The following is a 22,392-nucleotide window of genomic DNA, read 5'->3' as shown; positions in this document are numbered from 1 at the left end:
GCTGTGTGCGGTGCTGAGGTTGATCTTGGAGGTCTCTTCCAACCTCAGTATTCTGTGATTCTGTGACAGGCAGCCCCTGGCTGAGCGTTCCTGTTTATTGCCGTGCTCCTCGCCCGCTCAGTCCTGCCTCACCTCCGCCCGGTCTCGGTGTGTAAACATCACACTCCTGGGGGTGCTTGGACTCCATGAGGCCTGGAGGATCGAAGCATTAAAACAAAAAAAAAAGAATGAAAAGTAACAAAACAAACAAAAAAAGCCCCAAGACCCACGTTACTGTCCTTGGAAGTTCTGGCTCCTCTGCGGTGACGGATGCAGCTGCATTGCAAAGGCCTTGTTCTTGAAATGAACAAACCAGGCTTTTTTTTTTTTTTTTTTTTTTTTTTTTTTTTTTTTTTTCTTGGTTATTTTTCTCTTGTTGTTTTTTAATCCATTCTTCCCTAGTTAAGGGCGCATCCAGCCTTGTCTGCAGCAGCTCCTTCCCTCCCACCCCCGTGCTGCCGTTCCCTAGGGGAACACAGGTGCCAGCCCGGTGCTGCAGGTCATGCTGTCCTTGCCGGGCAGCCGGCGGTCGTTGAAGGTGTGCATGTTGATCACGGCGTCCGTCTTCACCATCACGGGGGGCTGGGGCTTGTGCTTGACCCGGCGCTGGCAGGTGAGGGACAGCCGGATCTCGTCGGCCACGGCGCTGCAGAAGGAGCGCTGGGGACAGAGGGCATGATGCCTTAGCACTTCAGCTTTTGTGTTTTTAATCTATTTATAATATATATTTATAATTTATATTTTTATATATAAGATTTATGTTATATATATTATATTATTTATATTATGATATTATAATATTATATTATAATATGCAATATATTATAATAATTAATATAATATAATATAATATAATATAATATAATATAATATAATATAATATAATATAATATAATATAATATAATATAATATAATATAATTAATATCATATCACACCATATCATACCATATCATATCATATCATATCATATCATATCATATCATATCATATCATATCATATCACTATTATAATATTATAATTATTATAATATACAATATATTATAATTATTAATATAATATAATATAATATAATATAATATAATATAATATAATAGAATAGAATTAATATCATATCACACCATATCATACCATATCATATCATACCATATCATACCATATCATATCATATCATATCATATCATATCATATCATATCATATCATAATACTATTATAATATTATAATTATTATAATATTATATTATTTATAATATAATATATATTTTTATATATAATGTTTATAATTTATATTTATAATTTATATTTATAATTTATATTTATAATTTATATTTATAATTTATATTTATTTATAATTTATTTTATAATCCTATTTGTAAACCCTGACGGGAAAATGATGATTTACCCCTGGAAAATCATCCCTTAGATAAGAAATTGCTTCCTTAGAATGATTAATGTTAGAAATATTTCACCCCCTCTGCAGATCCCCACTTTATCTCTTTGTGATTTAATTGGTCCATTTTCCATCCCTTAGGTGATAGGTCACTTTTCACCTAAAATCCCTGGTAGCTGGTTAGTTTTACAATCCCCTGTGCTATTGGTCTGTTTTTAAGGCACCCAAAAGCCCCCTTAGCACTTTCTATATTTGGATTGCTGCCTGGACCCCTTTGTGGAAGAAATAAAGTGTCTGTGGAACCTCCATGCAGCTTTCTCAGTCTCTTTCTCTGCTGGCCAAGAAGGAACTTTGCAAGCTGAGCAGAAATCACAGTAAGAGCTGATGGCCCAAACTCTAAGCATTGCTGCATCCGAGTTCCTTGTGGCTGAAATCTGCCTGAGACACCAGGAGAAGCTGCTCCTCAAGGGATCTTATCCAGGCTTGTTGTAGCAGCTCGGGGCAAACCCCAAGCCCAAGCAGGCACAATCCTGCAGTTCTTTAGTGTGTAACTGTAAAGCTCCACAGCCTGTCAGACACTCTTTTCCCATTTTATTCAGACAAAACAATTCCTCTCCAGGCCTGGGACTCAATGACACCTCGCTGTCTCAGGCCCCAAAAAGTATAAACAAAAGTGAGTTGGGGGAGCAAACTGGGGGTTTATTTCTTCATTACCTGAAGCTGTAATTGGAGGATTAACCCCTGATATATAAATGGTCCAGATTTTCATCTGTCTGAAAAACTTGTGATCATCTCACATCTTGGGTGCAGCCCCTCAGAGGCTTCTGACTGCTCAAGGTGCATCTATTGAAGGCCTTCAATAAATACCTGCTTTTATTCTCTTAATCTAGTCTACCTTCTGTTTTAGGCACCAGGGACAAAATGCTGTGTTACTGCTGCAGTGTTCTGCTGCCCAGGGGGGAGCAGTGAGGCTGGAAGGGCTCAGCAGAGGGTGAGCACAGGGTTTGGGGCTGTTTCAGGTGTTGGCTGTGCTCTGCAGGGCTGACCCCTCTCCCTGGGCAGGGACTGTACCTGTGACATGCTAAACCCTGCACAAAGGCAGAGCTGCAGGTCTGTGCTGTGTGATCCCTGCAGGGGCTCGGGTGGCTCTGACCCTCCTGGCCCTGGGCAGCTTTCCTTTCTCTGTCTGGTCCATCACGAGGGCAGCTGGCTTTGATTTCTGGTCTTGCACACAAGTGCATGTTCCATTTACTGCAGCAGGACACCCACGGAAAAGGAACAACATAAAAGCAGTTCTGTTGTTTCCTGAACCTTGATCAGCCACTGATGGGCAGCGTTTGTGAGTGTGGCAGAGTTGAAAAACAGTGAGAGGCTTCCTGGAGGGCCCTGACTTGTTCCTGTTTGAATGGGGCTGGGGAGAAGGCATGGATAGCCACACCTGGAACATGCAAGGTGTTTTCAAGTGGATATAACAGTTGGGAAAGACCCTCCTAGGGAATTCTGTCTATATTTCAGTGATTTATTTGTCAGCTTGCTCTACACTACCTTACCAGTGTGTCCTGCTCTGGCTGCTGCTGCAGATGACCCTGATCAGAGCAGACGTGACTTTCCCCCGAGTGGAGTCTGTCAGAGGGACAGACCAGTGATCCTCTGGGGATGGTATTTTAGGGCTGCCAGGCTGGATCCCTCAGCCCCCTGCCTGTCTGTGGGGTCAGCCTGCAAAACCCTCCATGGCTGGGCTAAGGGGAGTGCAGAGAACCAGAGGGAATCGCTCGGTACCTGCTCGCGCTCCGCTGTTTTGCGCAGCTTGTAGATGAACTCCACCATGGCCACGAAGACAGACAGCACCAGGCCTGCTGCCAGCACTATGAAGATGCCCCCGATGTTCTGGATGCCCAGAGCACTGGCCTCCTTGTTCTCATCCTCAGGGCAGCCATTCCCCCGCCACCACTTCTCCTTCATGACGTGGAGCTTGTCCTCCTCCTGCAGCTGCAGGATGGCGATGGTGATCTTGTCCCTGTACGGTGACCCTGGGGATGGGAACACGGTTATGCACAGAGGGACAAAAATCCCACCAAGCAGGGAAAGTGCCTGTCTTGGGCTGAGCAGTTCAGACCTCTCTTCAACGCAGAGAGTGTGAAGTTTGGTATTTGGAAATTTGCTGCCCTGTTGTGTTGCTGTGAGGCTGGTAATTGCGAAAGAATAATTGCAACACAACTCCTCTTCCAAGCAGCAGGAAGGAGTGATTTATTGAAAAGCCATGGCATTTATATAAGGGAGATTGTGCAAAACAAAGTAGAAAAGACTCATTGGTCAGAGAAGGCAACACCTCTCTGAAAACATGCTTTGTGCAAAATATCACACAGCTCTGTGGTCAACACCAGGTGTCTGTCTGTGTTTTCTTTCTACCTTCCCTTGTTTTGTCTCTGAGAAAGATCCCCCAGCCTGGGAAAGATCCAGGCTGGAGCTGAGAAAATCAACAACCTGGGAAAAAACCACTCACCCATGGGTGTCCCAATGCCGTAGCCTTTGGTGTCGATGAGCCCCCCGATCTGGGTGAGGTTGCAGTTCCTCTGGGTGATGTACTCGATGGTGGTGGACTCCATCAGCAGCGCGTAATCCGCCGTCAGCGTTCGCTGGATCCCCTCCTCGTTGTTCTTCACCAGGGCCGTGGGTTTGCTGCTCATGAAAGCCCACATTTTCTCAAACGTGGAAATTTTGGATTTCTGGAAAAACGATACCCCCGCCCAGCCCCAAAATAAGAATGAATTCTCCATTTGCTGGAAGCTGGTATATTTTTAGTTAATAATAATAATAATAACATTAACAATAATAATAACAACAACAATAATACTACTACTACTACTACTACTACTACTAATAATAATAATAGTAATAATAATAATAGTAATAATAGTAATAATAATAGTAACAATAATAACAATAACAATAATAACAACAACAACAACAATAATAATAATAATAGTAATAGTAATATTAGTAACAATAATAACAACAATAATAACAACAATAATAACAACAACAACAACAACAAAACAACAACAACAACAACAAAATAACAACAACAATAATAATAATAATAATAATAATAATAATAATAATAATAGTTGAGAACAGATCACAATTGGACTATGTCTTAAATGCCTTCACTGCCCAACATTGTTTGCATTTATGTTGCCTTAAAGAGAGACAAGCAAACATCCCACTGTGCACGTGTTCAGGTGCTGAGGTGGAGCTGAGACCCTGCCCAAAGCCCTGCAGGCCCCCTCATCTCCCAGGCCACTGGCAGATCTGCTGAAATGTGTTCACTTCCTAACCAGGATTTGTTTAGCCTGTAATGTTTCTGCGTGCAGGGAGAACAAAGAGAGTTTTGGAGGATGTGGTTTTCTCTACACACTATCATATTTTTGTCTTTCCTCAAGCATGGCAAGGAAACATGTCTCCTCTGAGATATGTGCAATTGCCAAACAGATTTAACATACCCACGTAAACAGAAGCACAGAGATATTCAAGAAGATTGTCTTACGGCTAAAAATAAACATGGATATTCTTTCACTATCAGCAGACATTCTGTTGAAAAGGAAAGAATGTGTTTTCTAGCTTGCTATTCATGTGAATGTGTTTTTTTTTCTTCTGGAAAATGTGTTGAGTGAGAGGAAATATGGTTATTTTACATCTTGCCATAACATTTGAAAAGTATCATTATCTACGAGCACCTTCTGAGCTGTCTCTGTCAGTCATCACAAAAGTCACAGAATCCCAGAATCCCAGAATGGTTTGGGTTGGAACAGACCTTGGAGTTCATCCTGCTCCTTCCCCTGCCATGAGAAGGGACTGCTGGTCAGAAATTACTTTAGGAAGATTTCTCAGACAGGCAGAGCAGTGTCCTCCTGCCCCTTTGCTGGTCCCAGTTCTCCTGTGGGTCAGTGCTTCTCCCTCAGACCAGCCCTGAAACAGCACTTTGGTATTGAAGCTTCATTATTTGATATTGAGGTTTGTGCTCCCACTGCTGCCAGCTCCTTTATGCACCATTCTTCTTTTCTGCCCAATTTCTTGTTTTTCCTAGATCTGTTTTTGCCTTCTTATTTTGCAAGAGGCAGCTTGGCCAGCCAAACCTCCTCCTCCACTGTGCTCTGGGTGAGCCTGGAGCTGGCTGATAGTCAGAGGGCAGCTGAGTCCCTGTGCTGTGCCTGGAACAAGGGTGGCCTCTCAGCAGCTGCACCAGGAGTCGCTGCAGCAGAGCTGTGCCTTCAGCTCTGTCGTTTCTCTCTCCACAGGTCTCTGTCCTTCCAGGAGGAAGCAGGAGATGGAGCCCCAGCCCAGCCCAACTGCTGCTGCCACAGCTCCCCCTCATTTTGTCAGCATCACCCAAAATGTGCCAGCACAGCTCCTTCTGATAAAACCACCATGAATTATGGTGAGGTAGCTGGAAGTCCCTGGTAATGCTTTGTATTCCAAATGCTCCATCCACCTCCTTCATTCCAGCATGTTTAGCAAAAGTTAAACAAAAGCTCATCACCCCACAGCTGGGTAATGAAGTGCTGTTCAAACAAAGGCTACTCCTTCTGCCTTTAACCCTGTGGGCCCCTTCTCCTCACTGAAATACTCAGGGATTCATTTCTTCTCCATTAAACCCTGTGCTGGTTATAATCCACTTTATGAATGCTCAGCAGTGGATGTGCTGGAGCAAACTTCTTTCAAGAGGCAGGATTATCTCCCTTGCTTGAAAATCTGGACCAGTGCCTGTAAGGTAGATTTGTGGCATCTATCAAACCTCAAAGAGCAGCAAGAAATGTAGCCTCCAAAAGGATTATTAAATATCTGTACATTACAATGGGTAATTGAAATGAATCGTGTGCTCAGCTGGCTGATAAGGACTTGTTTAACATTTATATAGTTCACATCAGAGGCCTCTGGGTTCCTTGGCTCTCCCTCTCTCTTCTTCTCTTTCTGCATTTAATGCTCCTTGGGTGTTGACACAGAGTTTTTAACGTCAGTGTTCTCCCAGTTTAGAGCACAGAGCAAAATAAACTGGCAAAAAATCAATAGGCTGCATTTAGTGAAGCAAATGGGACTTGCATGAGGCGCTGGACCTCTTCAGACAACTGAAATTACATGAGACAAGGCTCCACGGAAGAGAAAAACCACATTTCTCTTCTTCTCTTAAATCACTGCTCCTGGCCAGCTTGAAGGCACTTAATTGTGTTTGGGGTGGCAGGAAGAGCCCAGATTTGTGAGTGCTGGCTGTGCTGAGCCCTGCCAGGGGTCCAGCACTGCTCCAGCTGGGGCAAGGGCTGGCCAGGAGGATGGGGCTGCTGCTCAGTGCTCACTCGTGCCTGGTGAGCAGCAGGAACAGAGACCAGGGCACAGGAACGCAGACCCAGCAGGGAAGATGAGCCGGGAGTCCCTGCAGGAGGGAGGGCAGGGCACTGGTGCTGCCAGGGCAGCTCCCACCCAGCCCAGCCCAGGGCAGCCCCAGGCTCTACAGCCTAACAAGAGCTGCTTTCCCAAGGGAAAGTTCCCCAGCTGTGACTCCCAGCACAGCCCTCGCAGGCTGATCATTTGCTAAAAACCTGGAAGCAGCTGTGAGAGCCACGTCAGTCATGATCCAAATCACAGCACAGCGAGGGCAGGAGCGTCCCTGCTCCAGCTCACACCCAATCAGGCCACAAAACATGTTTTGTAGTTGAAGGAAAAGTTCATTTCTTCCTTTCCTCCTCTCAAATACATTGCAAAGGCTTTGCTTATTGATGGGAATTTGGGTGTTGTCAGCCAGGACCACACCATAGAAATAAGCAAAACCATCTTAGGAGTGATTTAGTAATAAAGAATACCTTAAATTGTGTTTGTTTTGCTGATTTTTTTTGTGTTCTCTATTTGTGTGTACATTTTATTCTGCTGGGCCCCTGATTTTACCATAGTTTACCTTAAAAAACCCTTGCTGGGGTTAGTTACTGGTCTGATCTGGTATTTGCTGTGGCTAGGTGTAAATTTCTTCTCAAGAGATTTACATTTATGGGCTTCTCAGAAGCAGCAATCTCAGTTGTTTGTGGGTAAAGGGACCCCCCTGTGTCCCACATCCTCAGAGGGTCCCCAAAGTGACAACTTTGCTGCCAAAGGCAGATGAGGAGGAGCTGCTTGGGTGCTCTGAAGCATGAAGATGAATGGTCTGGCTTCTTCCTGGCAGAGAATTTCCCGTGTCAGGAGCTCCGAGACAGCAGGAATAAAGGAGATACTGCTGATTATCAAGGGCTGGGTCGAGCCCCACTCCTGCCCACATCTCTCCCTCCAACTCACGAGAGTGGAGCTTGATTTGCTCGGGATAAACAGAATCTGCTGTGCTCCGCATGCTAATCACCCTGAGCCGGTGCTAAATGAGATGTGTGTGTGAAAGCTGAGTGCCAGCCCCTCCCAGCACAGCGACACCGAGGACGCCTCCGAGTTCATTCTTCAGAGTCACAGCTCAGAAGGCACCTTTAATAAGCAGCTCTGCAGGGCCAGTCACCCAAATCAATTAATGGAATCGTTTAGAGGAGCCCCTACGAGGCATCTTGCCAAGACATATTCGCTTTTTTATCAGCCAAATTGGCAAGAAAGGAACTTTCAGGCTTAAGATTTTTCAATTCCAGCCTGTATGAAAAAATAAATTGATTTCCACCAAGTGAAGATACTTAGTCTTGAGGATTTAACATTTCTGTAAGAGTGGGTATCTGTGTACACACATACACACACTCACACCCAGACCTGGCCTTCCATTCAGAGAGGCAGCATCCTCTGCAGGATGGGAAGGATTTATGAGTTGTAATGAACTCTGGATGCTGTTCCTAAATTAATTGATCAGTGTTTATTCCTGTAACTCAATCTGCATTGCCAGGGAGTAAACAACTTCTCCAAAGTTCTTTCCATAAAGTCAAAATCTGCCAGTATGGTTGGTAAAACTCTTTTCTTCTTCCCATTTGCTGTGGCTGGTTTGCTCTGCTGCATGGGGCCAAAATTGGTGGGAGAGCATCCATTGCTGTGGGGCTGTCCCAGAGGGGTCTTGGTTCCATTGGGACCTTCTGCAGTCCCTGGTGAGCTCTGCACAGGCTCAGAGAGCTTGTCAGTACTTTGGGAACAACCTCATGGAACAGAGTGTAGCCTTCCTCCTCCTCTTCCTCCCATTGCCCACTGCTCCCTGAGACCAGCCTGGGGTGCTGCTCTCCTGCATTCCTGGGGATCCAGGGCTGTGGCAGAGGGGCTGCAGGGTGTGCTCAGCTTGGCCTGGAGTGAGCAGCTTGCAGCTGATTTAACAGGGAGAGATGGAGGAGTGAGACCCTGCTGAGAGGGAATGGCTTTGGGAGCAGCCACACAAGGAGCCAGGAGCACCTGGGGCCAAGCACAGCAGGTGATCCACGGAGCAGGTGAGATCCTGGCTCGTGTGCTGCCACCAGCCTTTGTCCCAGTGTGCCCAGAGCTGCAGGAATGCTGCTGGAGCCCTGGGCTGGCCCTGGAGCAGAGCAGAGGAAGGGGAGAGCAGCCATGTGCTGTTCCTTAGTGCCACCCATCTGGGGGAGTGTGGATCCTCAGCTGACACTGAGCTCTGTGCTGCTACAGGTGTCCCCATAGACAGAGCAGAACCAAAATCACACAGGAATTACCCTGCAAGGACCTTGCAGGGGGCTGGGACAAAGCCTGGCTCTGCCACGTCCCTCTGTGCACAAGGGACAAGTGAGCAGAGCATCCCCCGTGGGTGCTGCAGGAATGGAAACCCTTGTCAGAGGGGACATTCCTGAGAATTCATCTCCACACAACAGTGATAATAAAAAGGGAAAAGGAAAATACTCTGCATCAATAAACCATGCCAAGGCTGTTAGGAGCCTGAAGTATGATTCTGATGGATAATGATATGAAGCAATAAATATACTGTGTCCTGATGATTGTTAAAAGAGACAGTTTCCTTTTATTCCCATATAAAAGTCGTATTGGAAAGAGCAGTTGAAGCACACAGTCACAGCCTGCCTTTCCCTGCTGCCTGCTCCAGCTTTATAAAGCTTTGGAAGGCACCACCCTGCATCTGGCTGTGCCATGGACAGAATGCCTGGCCCAGCTCCATGGCAGGAGGCAAACTGGGCATCCCCAGCATCATCAAAGATCAAACCAACCCCTGTGTGGCTCTTTCTCAACCTCTGCTGCTGCCTGTCAGAGCCAGGACACAGATTTGGGGAGGACAGTGGCTCCTCAGCCAGATCAGAGCCAAGGGAAGTGGCACAGGAGCAGTGCTCTCTCTGTTATTAAAATCCAGCTTGTTGGATTCCTTTAATGAGTCTTGCCAATTAAACCACTCAGGCCTTGTCAAGCTGCCATCACCCTGTGCCTGCTCAGATCTTGCAGCACCAGGCACAACCTGCCTGGTAAAGCTGAGCTGTGTTAGTCACTGTGTTTCCTTCTGAATTTGGGGTGGTGGAGGGGGAAGGAGCCAGAGCCCATTCCTGACCCAGAGCCTGGAATCTTCTTTTGAGCCTCTTTCCTTGCCAGGGTGATAATTCCTTAATCACCCCTCATTTCTATCCCTTTATTCTCTCTCTTTTTAAACTGGGTTTTTACAGGCCAGCAGTGGTTTTAAAGGTCATTTTACATCTCTCAGTTTCTTTCTATTTTTGAAGCCACGGTGGAATCTGACTGACTTCTGAATTTAATTATACTTTAAATAGAAGAAATTAATGCAATTGCTTTGTGATGCACTGGTAGTGTTACCTTGCCCTGGATCTCAGAGGTTAATAAAACTGGATTACACTGATATGAATACCTGAAGGACAAGAAAGATATTTCAGCTGTAAAAAATGCTGGTCAGGGAGGGCACTTTGCAACATCTGTCCAGCTGTGGGTTAATTTGGGCTGTCCTCTGTCCCTGAAGATCAGCCTGGGGGCTCTGTGGGGCTGTGCTGGCAGAGGCAGATGTGTCAGATGTGGAAATGGGGAAGATGCTTTAGGGAATATAAGATTTTACTGCAGGGCTTTAATACAAGCTGCACCTTGGCACATGCTGCGTTTCAGGGTGTGTGAGCCAAGATTAGGTAGAGCCTGCAAAGCTGTAAAATCAGTTAAATTCTGTCACTGTGACTTCAGTTAACAACAGGGAGGGCTTGGTGGGGCTCAGGTGGGTGACAATCTGAGTCTGGGCAGGATGTGAGATGAAAGAAGCTGCGTGGAAGGAGCAGCAGGGGCAGCCTGGGAGTTCTGGATTTCTGTCCTGGCTCCCACTGGCATCTCTGCCTGGAAGGCAGAAAGCCTCTGCCTGGTCTCACCTTGAAGAAGGTCATGGTAGCTCCATCCTTCACTGCTCCATACTCTATTTTTGTCTGCTTTGCCAAGTCATCTGCAGAGTCGATGGGGGACTCCATCCTCTCCACGGTCAGGAAGGCTGCAAGGTTGGCCGTGTAGGACGAGATGATAATGAGGGTGAAGAACCACCATATGCCACCAATGATCCGTGTAGACAGGGCTTTAGGCATCAGCTCTGAGCCTGGGGTGGGAGAGGGAAGGGAGGGAGAGAAAATACAGGGGAAGGAGCTGTTTAATGCATCCATATGTACATTTTATATACATGTATATATGTGATCAGGTTTTGCTGTCAAAACTGTTACAGCAAAGCAATTAAAGCCAACTGGTTTTCAGGCAAATTATCTTGCATGCTAGGACATCAGTGGGGTTTTTGTAGCATTTGCAGAAAAACCCTCTTCCTTGATTACTGACCTCTGGTACAGTGCCCAATTTACAGGAAACATCCAAACTGAAGTAATTAACTGGGCTGCTTTTATGAGATTTAAATAGCAAGTTATTTATGAACTTTTATGAGTGTTTTGTTCTGCCATTTAAAAGGGGCTTTGCTTTTATACAGATTATTTTCAAAAGACTCACTCTGGGGAGTGTGTTCAAATACACAAGGTTTTAAAAAAATCAAACACAGAGAGAAAGGAACTATCAGGGTCCAGGGCTTTGAATACCAGTCAGAAGTGGGGAAGCAGGAGATGTTACAGCATAAAAGGTGTAGTGGGTCTGAAATGACTTTTATTGAGCAGACATGAAGGGCTAAATGGGTTGTGCTATTTTTGTAATCACCCAAAACACCTTTTAAAGCCAGGCAAGAGCTTTGGGTTTGAAACAGCTGTGCTCAGAGGATTTATCAGCCTGGAATGTGCAACAAAGATTGGGCTTTGCAAAGCAATTTCAGGCAGCAGTGGCATCAAAGCAGAGCATGGGGTGTAGTTTTCCTCCCTCAGAGTGCAGCAAGGAGACTCCAGGAAGAGGAGGAGTCCTGGATGTTGAGGGTGCTTTGGTTCTCCTCAAGATTCTGCTTCTTCCCTCTTCCATCTCCGGCCCTTTGATGCATTGGATGCTGTGACATCAGCCTGGCTTTGAAATATTTTTCTTCTCAGATGCAGAATTGAGTTAAAAAGAATATAGTTCTTTTCATTTATCAGCATCTGATAAGAGGGATGATTCATCCTGCTAAAGGCTCTTGCTGGGAACTGTCACTGTCCATGGTGCAGGATCCAGGAGGAATCTCTGTTCCAGCAGCAGAGGAGCTGGAGCAGGAGCTCTGTGCTGCCCCTGAGCCCAGGCTGTGCCTCCTTTGCTGTCTGGCTACAACCACTGATACACGGTAAATTAAAGTGTGACAAACGTTTGACATTTTCCACTTATTTCTATTCCTGGATTTTCTGCAATTAGATCACAGCTGAATTTCGTTCCTTAGTCAGAGCTGCTCCCAGGCTCCCCCCCTGCTGCCTTCTGAGCAGATTTGCTCTGTTCATTCCATCTCTCTGTTCCATTCACACACAGGGATGTAATCCCATCCATATCCCATTTCTGGGGTGGCTCACACCAGTGCCACTGACAGCTCTGCTGGCCAGAGGCTCCCAGGGCAGCTCCTCACATTTCTGCTGGGCTGGGGGAGCTTCAGGGCATCTCAGAATGACCAGGGGAGGGGGAAAAAGGGGGGCAAGACACCCTGGATTTAGAACAGAGAGCCGGGTCAGAGATCTTGAAACTGAACAGGTGGTTGGAATTAGCAGAAATAGGAATTTGCAGTCAGTGGGGTGTGGGTGAATGAAGCAGCTGAGGGAGATGAAGGCACTGCTCCTCCTCAGAGCACCTGGGCGTGTGCTCAGGGGCCAGCAGGGAGGCTGCAACCCAAACAAACTCTGAATTACAAAGCCCTTGGAGCAGGTGGGTGCCAGCCTACCTTGCTGCATCAGCGCTCCCATCCCGAACCAGAAGCTGTTGAGGAGGGTGAAGTTGTTCTCCACGATGTCCGAGCCCGGGTTGCAGGGGTGGGCGTCGTACCACTCGTAGGGGCTGAACCTGGGGCACACAGGGAAACAGGAGCTCGTCAGGAAGCCTGGGACAGGCTGCCTAAAACAGCCTGGACAAGATTATAAAGAGAATAAAAGTGGGGATTTATTAAAGGCTTTTAACAGATACACCTGGGGCAGCCAAAAGTCAGAGGCTACACCCAAGATGAGTGGTCACGAATTTTTCAGGCAGATATAAGTTTGCTCCACTTACATATCAGGGGTTAATTCTCCAATTACAGCTTCAGGTAATGAAGTAATACACCCCCAGTTTGTTTCCCCCCTCACAATTCACTTTTGTTTGCACTTTTTGGGACCTGAGGCTGAAGGGTGTTCTTAGACCTCAGGTCTAGAGGGATTGTTTTCTCTGACCAAAATGTGAAGACAGTAATTCACACTTTATATGGAATTTAGAGTCATGCACTATTGCAGTGCAGGATTTGAAAAATTAAATTGCTGAAATCTCAAGGCATCAGTTAATTGGGGTGTGGCAGGACATGACCCTAAAGGAACTGGAAAAAAGAGTCTCAGTGCCTCTGGTGCTGCTGCATGTAAATGCTATAGAATTTGTATTTTGTATTAGATTGGTTAGTGGAAATTAGAATGTTCATCATGGAAGAAGATTTATTATATTGTAAATGGGTGCTCCGGGATGGGATGGGATAGGGTTCATGAAAGAAAACCTTTTGTATGCAAAAGTTCAAAAACATGGGGAAAAATGGCATTTTTGATTGACTGAGGGGAGAAGCCTCGGTGATTCTGCAGCAAGAGCAGGGACAAACTGGTATTTCAGGAGATTCTCCCACCCATGCACATGGGAATCAGGGTGGGATTCAGGTCACTGAGAGGTAGAATCCTCCACCATCCTGACAAACAGGAACTGGCAGAGCACTGACGTGGGTAACTTGGCCCTGTGCTGGGCAGTGGGAGAAACTTATTCCCTGTGGGGATGCATTTCCATGGAGCCCTGCAGCTCTGGAACAAGACTGAGGGATTTCCCAGGAATATCTCAGCAAATTCTGCCCAAGACTGGCAGGCAAGCACTGCTGGGAATGAGCTCGTTTAGCCAGGATCTGGGGAGGATGCTCAACAGGAGAGATGTTAATATTTTTAGAGCTGTTTATTTACATCTTCTGAGAGTCCCAAATTTTGCAGAGATTAAATTAAAAACATGATTGGTATAATTGCTTTTGAACCAGGCATTAATTATCATCTCTGCTTCCTTCTGGAATCCCTGGAGATTCACAACAGCCCCTTCTCACAGCCCAGCCCACAGCCTGTATCAGGAGATGTTTCCCTCTGTAATTCCCCACCAGACCCCAAGGACAAAGTTTGTGGCTCAATTCCCCTCTCTCAGACATGTTGGAAAAGATGAAACAGAGGAATCTTGCAAATATGAATGCTCAGATTCTGGGAATATAGAAACCATGAACAAAATTGAAATGAAAGCCACATTTGAGATGCTAAGTCTTAGTTACTGAATAACCATGAAACAATAGGATGGCCCCTGAAGCTCATCCCCTCTTGATTAAACAATACCCTCGGCCAGAGAGCAACTCCAAAGGTCACAAAAAGACTTGCCAGGGTCCAAAGATTAGATCTTAGAATTTAAAATGTAGCACACTATGCTAATATAAGGATTCCTATAGGCTGTATGTAAATGCTATAGAATTTGTATTTTGTATTAGATTGGTTCTGGGAAATTAGAATATTCATCATGGAAGAAGATTGATTGTATTGTAAGTGGGAAGTTGGTCCTTTTTACACCCTTTTTTACTCTCTCTTTACCCTCCCTCTTCTCTCTCTCTCTCCCCCTTTATCTCTTTAATCCTGTTTGGGGCTGTGCCGGGCAGCCCCAACCGGTTCTTTTATAATAAACTGCAACTATAAATTTTAGCTTCAACAAAGTGTTTAAGTTTTGTCCCCCATGGTCCACCCCGATACAAAGAATCCCGGAGACCCCCGCACAGACAGTTGGATTTGTTTGGAAAAGAGCCCCAGCTCTGTGCCAGGAACCTCCTGGCACTGAAACCAGTGACATGTCAGTGCTCCAAGCCAAGGCAAAACCTCCCTGAGGATGGAAAAGGCACAGCCCACCTTGGAAAAGATTACCCTGGGCACCACTGGTGTCTTGGTCCTTTCTGCCAGACAAACCCACAGTTCAGGAATTAGATTAAAACTTTTTTGGGCTGACTATGAGAAAGAAAGGGAATGGGTGAGATCAATGAGCCTGGCAAGATGACATGCTGGAGAACTTCAAGGTCTGAGCAAAAACCCACTGGTGCAGCTCAAATGACAGAGAAATATTCAGAAATCTGCAAAGCAGCAACATCCTCCAGTGCTTGAGCAGAGAAACCATTAGTGGGAGCAAGAGGAAATGAGGGAAGGAGGGAGAGGAGCTCATTGACCCCTTAGAGCCAGAGCTCAAGTAAAGTGGGGGAGCTCAGGAGTCTCTGTGGCTGCCTTCCCTCATCCTCACATGCACAGTGGGCTCTGAGAAATATTTCATCAAAAACTAGCATCATTCTCCTGTCTCTTTTGGCTTTTTTTTTTTTTTTTTTTTTTTTTTATGGGCAGGGAAACTGAAGCATTTTGAAGAAGTCTAAAAGATCTGACACAAAATACTTTTGAGTCTAAATTGCGTCTCCAGAGGAATTTCCAAAGGATGAGCCAGTCCTTGCTGCAGTTAGGATGGAGATTAAAGCTGGCCAGCAGCCAGGGGGGTTTGGTGGCATTTGGTGTCACCTGTGGGGACAGCCAGTGCTGGTGGCTCTCTGGGGGCTGGGGGTTGGAGCAGGGGTTCCATCAACAGCAAAGAAAGACTGATTAAAATGACAGATGGACCAAATCCATCCTTTGCCTGCCTCTAAATAGTTCCTGAGTCTGTTTTAAGTGGCAGTGACCGATGGTTATGGCACGAGCAGAGGGCTCTGGTGCCTAGTTCAGAAGACTCATGTTTCTGAATTAAGGTTTTTCTATTATGGTTGTGGTTTTCTTATGAGAATTGGATTTCAGGGGCCTTGCTGGGGTCAAAAGCAGATATTGTTTCCATTACTTCTGAATGCAATAAATATTTTCCCTGTGAAATCTCTTGCTTTCCATCTCTATGTGTTAAAAGACCATTCCTGTGGAATTTTAATTACTCTGAATACTCGGTGTTCTTTGAAAGAATAGGATGACAGAAGAAATGTCAGGAGCAAAACATGAAAAAGAAACTAATTGCAGTATTTCTGTGTTGAATTTAGTCCAAAAAAATAGCCTGATAGGGAAAAATTGTTCTATTACATCATAACTGATGTGATGTAGGGGGATGCTGAGCCTCATTTCAGAATACAACCTGAGACAAAGCCACAGTTCTTCAGGTTTTCATCCTTCAACATCAGCCAAAAGCCAAGGCTGTGCTTGGACAGACATCCCTGTTTGTGCAAAGTGGGACTGAGAGATTTCACAGGAAAGGAAAGGAAAGGAAAGGAAAGGAAAGGAAAGGAAAGGAAAGGAAAGGAAAGGAAAGGAAAGGAAAGGAAAGGAAAGGAAAGGAAAGGAAAGGAAAGGAAGGAACAAGGAAAGGCGAAAGGAAAGGAAAAAGGAAAGGAAAGGAAAGGAAAGGAAAGGGGAAAGGAATTTCCTGCAGCCTCTCTGCAGTGTTTCATGTGCAGATACAATTTGCACATTTAACATGCTTTGAAAGTGGGATCTGGACAATTTGGGCTGGATCTGTCCATTATGAGCAGCGAAAAACAAGCTCATAAATGTGAAATGGTGTTTGAATTGTCACTGCAGGGCACATGAGCAGCCTGGTGCCATCAAAGGCAGCGGTGCTGTGGGAGCAGAGCCCACTCAGCTGTGCCCTGCCTGGGTGGCAGGACAGACAGCCAAGGCTTTTATCAGCCATCACAGGATTTTGCTGCTCATCATTACCTTGGGTCCATTCTCCCAGAGGAGTCTTGTGCTGCTGACAGCACCTGGTGATTCTGACACCCTTGGGTGAGGCTCAGAGGAAAACTCAATGAGAGGAAAACACAGTGTCCAGCTCTGACCCTGGAGGGACCAGGTGGTTGCCTCACCATGCACGTTTAACAAGCTTTGAAAGTGAGTCTGGACAATTTAGGCTGGTTCTGGGCATTATGAGCTGAAAAAAACCGAGCTCCTAATGTGAGCACTGCAGGTGCTCATAGCAGTCATGCCCTGCTCACTCTCTGCTCTGTGTAATTAGGATATGACAGAGTGAACACAGGAAATCTGCTCTAAATGCCCCCACTGGGCCTGAGGGATGCTGAAAATTGTGGATTAATGGAATCTGCTCGCTCCAGTTCTGTACCTGAGCTTTTCTTTGGCTCTCTGATGTCAGTGGATGAGGGAGGAAGGTTTCTGGTGGAAGTTGCAGCACAGCAGACCTGGGGGAAGAGGGACCCCCAGACCAAGGCAGCAGGGAGGGCTCTGAAATCCCCACGGGTACAAATTCAACTGGAAATAATGAGAGATGAGCACCAAGCTGCAGAGTGGGCTGAGGAATCTTTTCTGGACATGGTGTTCATACAAAATATTCCACTGAGGGCTCTGTGTGGTCATGGAGGGCAGCTGCCTGCAGGAGGGGGCAAGTGCTTTGTTTTGATTTGCAAAGGTGTGATCATGGATTGAGAGCAGCCCTGGACTGTGTCTCATCAAAGGCCCTGTGGAATTAACAAGACATGCAAATGTATGCAAATTCTGCCGTTAAACATAGAGGATTTAAACATGATAATTAGATGCATATTAATTTTGTAAACAGACATTGTCTGATCCGTAGCAACAGCTTCTCCATTCTTTTGGTACAGGGAAAGGTTTGAGCTTTACTGGTGGAGGGATCAGGGACAGAAATGGAAAATGGTGTGGGAGATGGGAGCTCAGGACCCAGGAGGGGCTGGGAAAGGTGAGCAGTGACCAAACAGGAGCATGAATGGGCAATGATACAGAGCAGAATACTCTTCATGCACCTGGAGGTGCTGACGAGATGGAAAAGCTGCAAAAGTTCTGAAACCATGAAAAAAAAAATCCATTTTAAAGTTCTTCCATAGTGTGAGTGTGTGAAAACAAGCAGGCCATGGTGATGGAGCAGAGGGGACCTCAGTGGTGCTGCAGCCCTTACCTGGCTATGACAAAGAGCACACAGCTGACCCCCAGGTAGGCCAGCAGGATGTACATCCAGATGTCAGGAGACAGAGGGTTGAGGAAGGAGAAGACGCTGGGGTTGGTCCCGTTGGGCTTCCTGTAGAGGATGCTGACCCCCAGGGTCATGAAGGGCTTGGAGAAGTCGATGGCTTTCTCCCGGACGTGAGTGATGGTCAGGGGAGCCACGGCCAGGTCAGCTTTCTGCAAGGAGCACACAGGAGGGACACAGGGAGGGAGGAGTTACTAACCAGGGTGTTCCCACCCCCCTGGGGACAGCACAGCTCTGACAGGACAGGAACAGGCCAAAAACCCCCAAAGAGCAGCACTGGGGCTTCCCCTCCTGCTGAACATTGGTGCACATTTGCTCTGAAATACAGATGTTGGGGCACAGTGTTTGCTCTGAAATACAGATGTGGGGGCACAGTGCTGTGAAATACAGATGTGGGAGTATGATGTTTGCTGTGAAATACAGATGTTTGGGGCACAGTGTTTGCTCTGAAATACAGATGTTTGAGATATCATGTTTGCTGTGAAATACAGATGTTTGGGGCACAGTGTTTGCTGTGAAATACAGATGTTGGGGGTATCATGTATGCTGTGAAATACAGATGTTGGGGTATCATGTTTGCTCTGAAATACAGATGTTGGGGGTATCATGTTTGCTCTGAAATACAGATGTTGGGGTATCATGTTTGCTCTGAAATACAGATGTTGGGGGTATCATGTTTGCTCTGAAATACAGATGTGGGGGCACAGTGTTTGCTCTGAAATACAGATGTTGGGGGTATCATGTTTGCTGTGAAATACAGATGTTGGGGTATCATGTTTGCTCTGAAATACAGATGTTGGGGGTATCATGTATGCTGTGAAATACAGATGTTGGGGGTATCATGTTTGCTCTGAAATACAGATGTGGGGGCACAGTGTTTGCTCTGAAATACAGATGTTGGGGGTATCATGTTTGCTGTGAAATACAGATGTTGGGGTATCATGTTTGCTCTGAAATACAGATGTTGGGGGTATCATGTATGCTGTGAAATACAGATGTTGGGGGTATGATGTTTGCTGTGAAATACAGATGTTGGGGGACACAGTGCTCTGAAATACAGATGTGAGGGGTACAGTGTTTGCTGTGGAATACAGATGTTGGGGCACAGTGTTTGCTGTGAAATACAGATGTTGGGGCACAGTGTTTGCTGTGAAATACAGATGTTGGGGCACAGTGTTTGCTGTGAAATACAGATGTGATGGGTACAGTGTTTGCTGTGGAATACAGATGTTGGGGCACAGTATTTGCTGTGAAATACAGATGTTGGGGTATAATATTTGCTGTGAAATACAAATGTTGGGGTATCATGTTTGCTGTGAAATACAGATGTTGGGGGTATGATGTTTGCTGTGAAATCCAGCACAACCAAATGGAGACCAGGCCCAGTTTGATTGTTATGTAACAATAATTAATATTGGTGTGAGCATGGAGCATTACTGGGGTGAGGAGCAGGATAACAATCCTATTCTAATTAATATATTTAACAATAATTAATATTGGTATGGGCATGGAGCAGGGTGAAGGATTTGGGATACCTGAATGTCCAGAATAATGGGCCCAGTTTAATTGTTATATACCAATAATTAATATTGGTGTGAGCATGGAGCACTACTGGGGTGAATTGTGTTTGTTTCTGTTACCTCTGTTAGTTACTAATTTCTGTGCTAGCCCAGTGAGTGACCACATACACCCTCTTTCTGTTGGTCAAGAGCTGAGTTCATCCCTCTCATTAAACACTCATCCAGGTTCTGAAAAGCCACAAGTAAATACATCCAAGGTTTCCTCAGTATCACCAGCCTTGCTTGAGCTTTGCAAATCATTCTCTGGGATTGTGAACTTCTGAGGAAGCACAGACACATAAATCACAGCTCTGAAGTTGAGCAGAAACCTCCCCCCATGCCAGGAGCCCAGCAGAGATTTATTTAACATCTGGTTCTGAAAATTAAAATTCTAAATTACCCATGAGTGATAATTACCTAGAGATACAGTAGATTTGTCATTATTCATGGACTTTAAATCAATACTGGCTGGAACATACTTTGCTTTAGCAGGAACTGGGGGTTCTGTAGGAACCAGAGCAGATCCCTGGCTTGTGCTGGGGGTAAAGGTTGTACCAATGGTTTCATTTGGCCTTGCCAATCTCTGATGGAAGTCAGTGCAATTTTTATAAATAGAGGAATCTGGGTGTTCTACTCTAGGAAGAGTCTCTACATGAGCTTTTGCCCATTTGTGTATGGGACTCCCCTCCAATGAGTGCAGCTTTAGAGCTGAGCAGAGGCCTTCAGGAATCATGTAACATGAGTAAAAATGATTTATTTTTGTCCTAACGTGGCTCTCCAGCTGCGCCCTGGCTGGTTTCCTTCTCACTTTCCAAATGGAAATACATTTTCACATCAGCCTGGCACAGGAAGAGCCCGTCTCAGTCACTGGCATTTGTCAAACCTGTGGAAAATGGGAGCAGTGAGCCCATTGTGCCAGCTGTGGCTGTGGTGACATGGACAGAAGCTGAAGGGGGCTGGAAGTGGATGGGCATTGGTGGCTGCCCACCCTCAGCTGGGGATGTTCTGCATCCCTGGGACCATCCTGGCAGGTTTGGAGCTTGGCTGCTCCCACCACCTTGCAGCATACCTGGAAATTTTGGCTTAGTGCTCCCCACAGTCACAAGTTCTGCAGGAATGGCAGAAAAAAATGCAGCATTTTCCTTCCTCCATCACTTCTGTGTGGGTGTCCTGACTCACCAGGGAAAAGCAAAGAAGATGTTGGAGGATTTGGCTGTGGGATTTTCTGAAGGAGGGAGCAAATGTTCTGTGGTCAGAGCTCGCTGGCAATGGCCAGGCTGAGACATCCTCAGCCAAATTTGTCAGAATGACACAGTGAGCTGAAGAATGGTCTGGAGTTTGTGCTTTACCACAGAAAATAGAAAAATCTGCATGGATGCCCAGGGATCCAACTGCTCTTTGTGGAGACATTAAATTTTACTGTGCCACTCCAGCAGCTCCTGTGCTGAGCTCCCAGCCCTGTGTCCTTGCAGGGAATGTCACATTCAGGCAGGACAGAGCACAGATCCAGGAGCCAGAGCTGGGGTGTGTCCTGGGCAATTAGAGGCAGCACAGGGCTGCACTTCCACATCCTTTTTACCAATGCAGATTTTTCTGAAGGTGGCCTCTAATTAAGGGTTTGCTGACGGAGAGGATCTAAATCAAACCCACCAAGGGTGCAGCCTTGATTTGTCGTGCTCTGACATTCCAAACTGGGTAGTCAATTACCAGACTCTGGCTGCTTCCTTTGCTCAGCCCTGACTCTTGTGCTGTTACAGAGTCAGGTGGGTTTTATTAGAGATGAGGAATTAGAGCAAGTGCCAGTGGCTTAAAGACCCTTGTCCAGCAAAACCACTTAAGCCTACACCTCTGTTTTACTGGAGCTCACACACCTTCCAAGTCTTGTGCCTGTTCTTAAGTGTTCTGCTGAACTGAGGCCAAAAAGATGAATTTTGCCAAGGCAGCCACACATCAAGTGCAGACACTTCTCCAACACACCTCCAAGGGTTTGGATCTCCTCATTCACCCAGTCACAGCGTTTCACTTGGCTGGGTGCTCAGCTCAGGGATGGTTGGATTCACTGCAGAGATATTCAGCTTTCATCTCCAAGTTCTCACTTATCAGGGAGATGTGGCCTGTGGGTCAGGACAGCCCTTGTGGGAATCCTGCAGTGCCTGAACTTGGCCAGAGCCAACTCGTGGGCAGTGGCTGGTCATGGCAGAGCCCACCAACAACATAAGCACCCAGACAAATATTTATTCAGGAAAATAAGCTGCCTCTGTGCTTATTTTGCCAATCTGCGTTAGGTATTTACATAAACTAATCATGTGTGTGTTGCCTGAGAGACAGAAATAGTGTGTGTGTGTGTGTGTGTTTTACTGATTTAATTGTTATCCAGGTCTGGCAACATCAGCTCTGTCATCCCTTGGTCCCTCTTGCCACTGCTGTGGCTTCTGCCTTGGGTCCCATCTCTGCTTCCTCCTCTCCTTGCCCTGCTCCTGCTCCCTGTCCCCCTCCAGGCTCATCCTGCACCTTTCCCTGCAGCAGAGCAGCCCTGGGTGTCCTGGGGATGCAGGGACAGGCACAGCTGAGGCAGCAGGGCTCTGCTGCAGCTCAGAGAGTGCCCTGTGAGAGCCCAGTGCCTGCCCAGGGACAGGGAAGCAGTCACTGGGAGCAGGGATGCTCAAGGAGAGCAGGGTCAGTGTTAACTCTCTGATTAACAGCTGCTCCTGCATCCTCAGTCCTAATTTAGACATAATTTTTGTGGATGGATTTATTAAATATTAGGGGTGAATTAAGAACAGATGTCAGCAGGAAAAACTTAGCTGTGAGCTGAAGGGGAGGAATGAGAGCCATGTTGAGGCTTTTATAAT

The 22,392-nt window shown here is 46.1% G+C and overlaps 1 protein-coding gene across 1 annotated transcript in view; it reads right to left on the bottom strand.

Annotated features, from left to right (window-relative positions):
- Positions 1-426: 426 nt before the first annotated feature.
- Positions 427-22,392, bottom strand: part of GRIK3 (glutamate ionotropic receptor kainate type subunit 3) — a 107,663-nt gene continuing 85,697 nt past the window's right edge. The window contains exons 11-16 of the mRNA XM_056509341.1: positions 17,910-18,133; positions 12,676-12,794; positions 10,736-10,953; positions 3,934-4,156; positions 3,210-3,460; positions 427-699 (exon numbers count right to left, since the gene is read on the bottom strand). Of these exons, the coding sequence (XP_056365316.1) occupies positions 505-699; positions 3,210-3,460; positions 3,934-4,156; positions 10,736-10,953; positions 12,676-12,794; positions 17,910-18,133 (1,230 nt within the window). The 3' untranslated portion in view covers positions 427-504. The remainder of the gene's footprint in view (positions 700-3,209; positions 3,461-3,933; positions 4,157-10,735; positions 10,954-12,675; positions 12,795-17,909; positions 18,134-22,392) is intronic.

Source organism: Oenanthe melanoleuca, chromosome 23, assembly GCF_029582105.1.
Source record: "Oenanthe melanoleuca isolate GR-GAL-2019-014 chromosome 23, OMel1.0, whole genome shotgun sequence".
Classification (NCBI taxonomy): domain Eukaryota; kingdom Metazoa; phylum Chordata; class Aves; order Passeriformes; family Muscicapidae; genus Oenanthe; species Oenanthe melanoleuca.
This window is presented reverse-complemented; position numbering and strand designations above follow the sequence as displayed.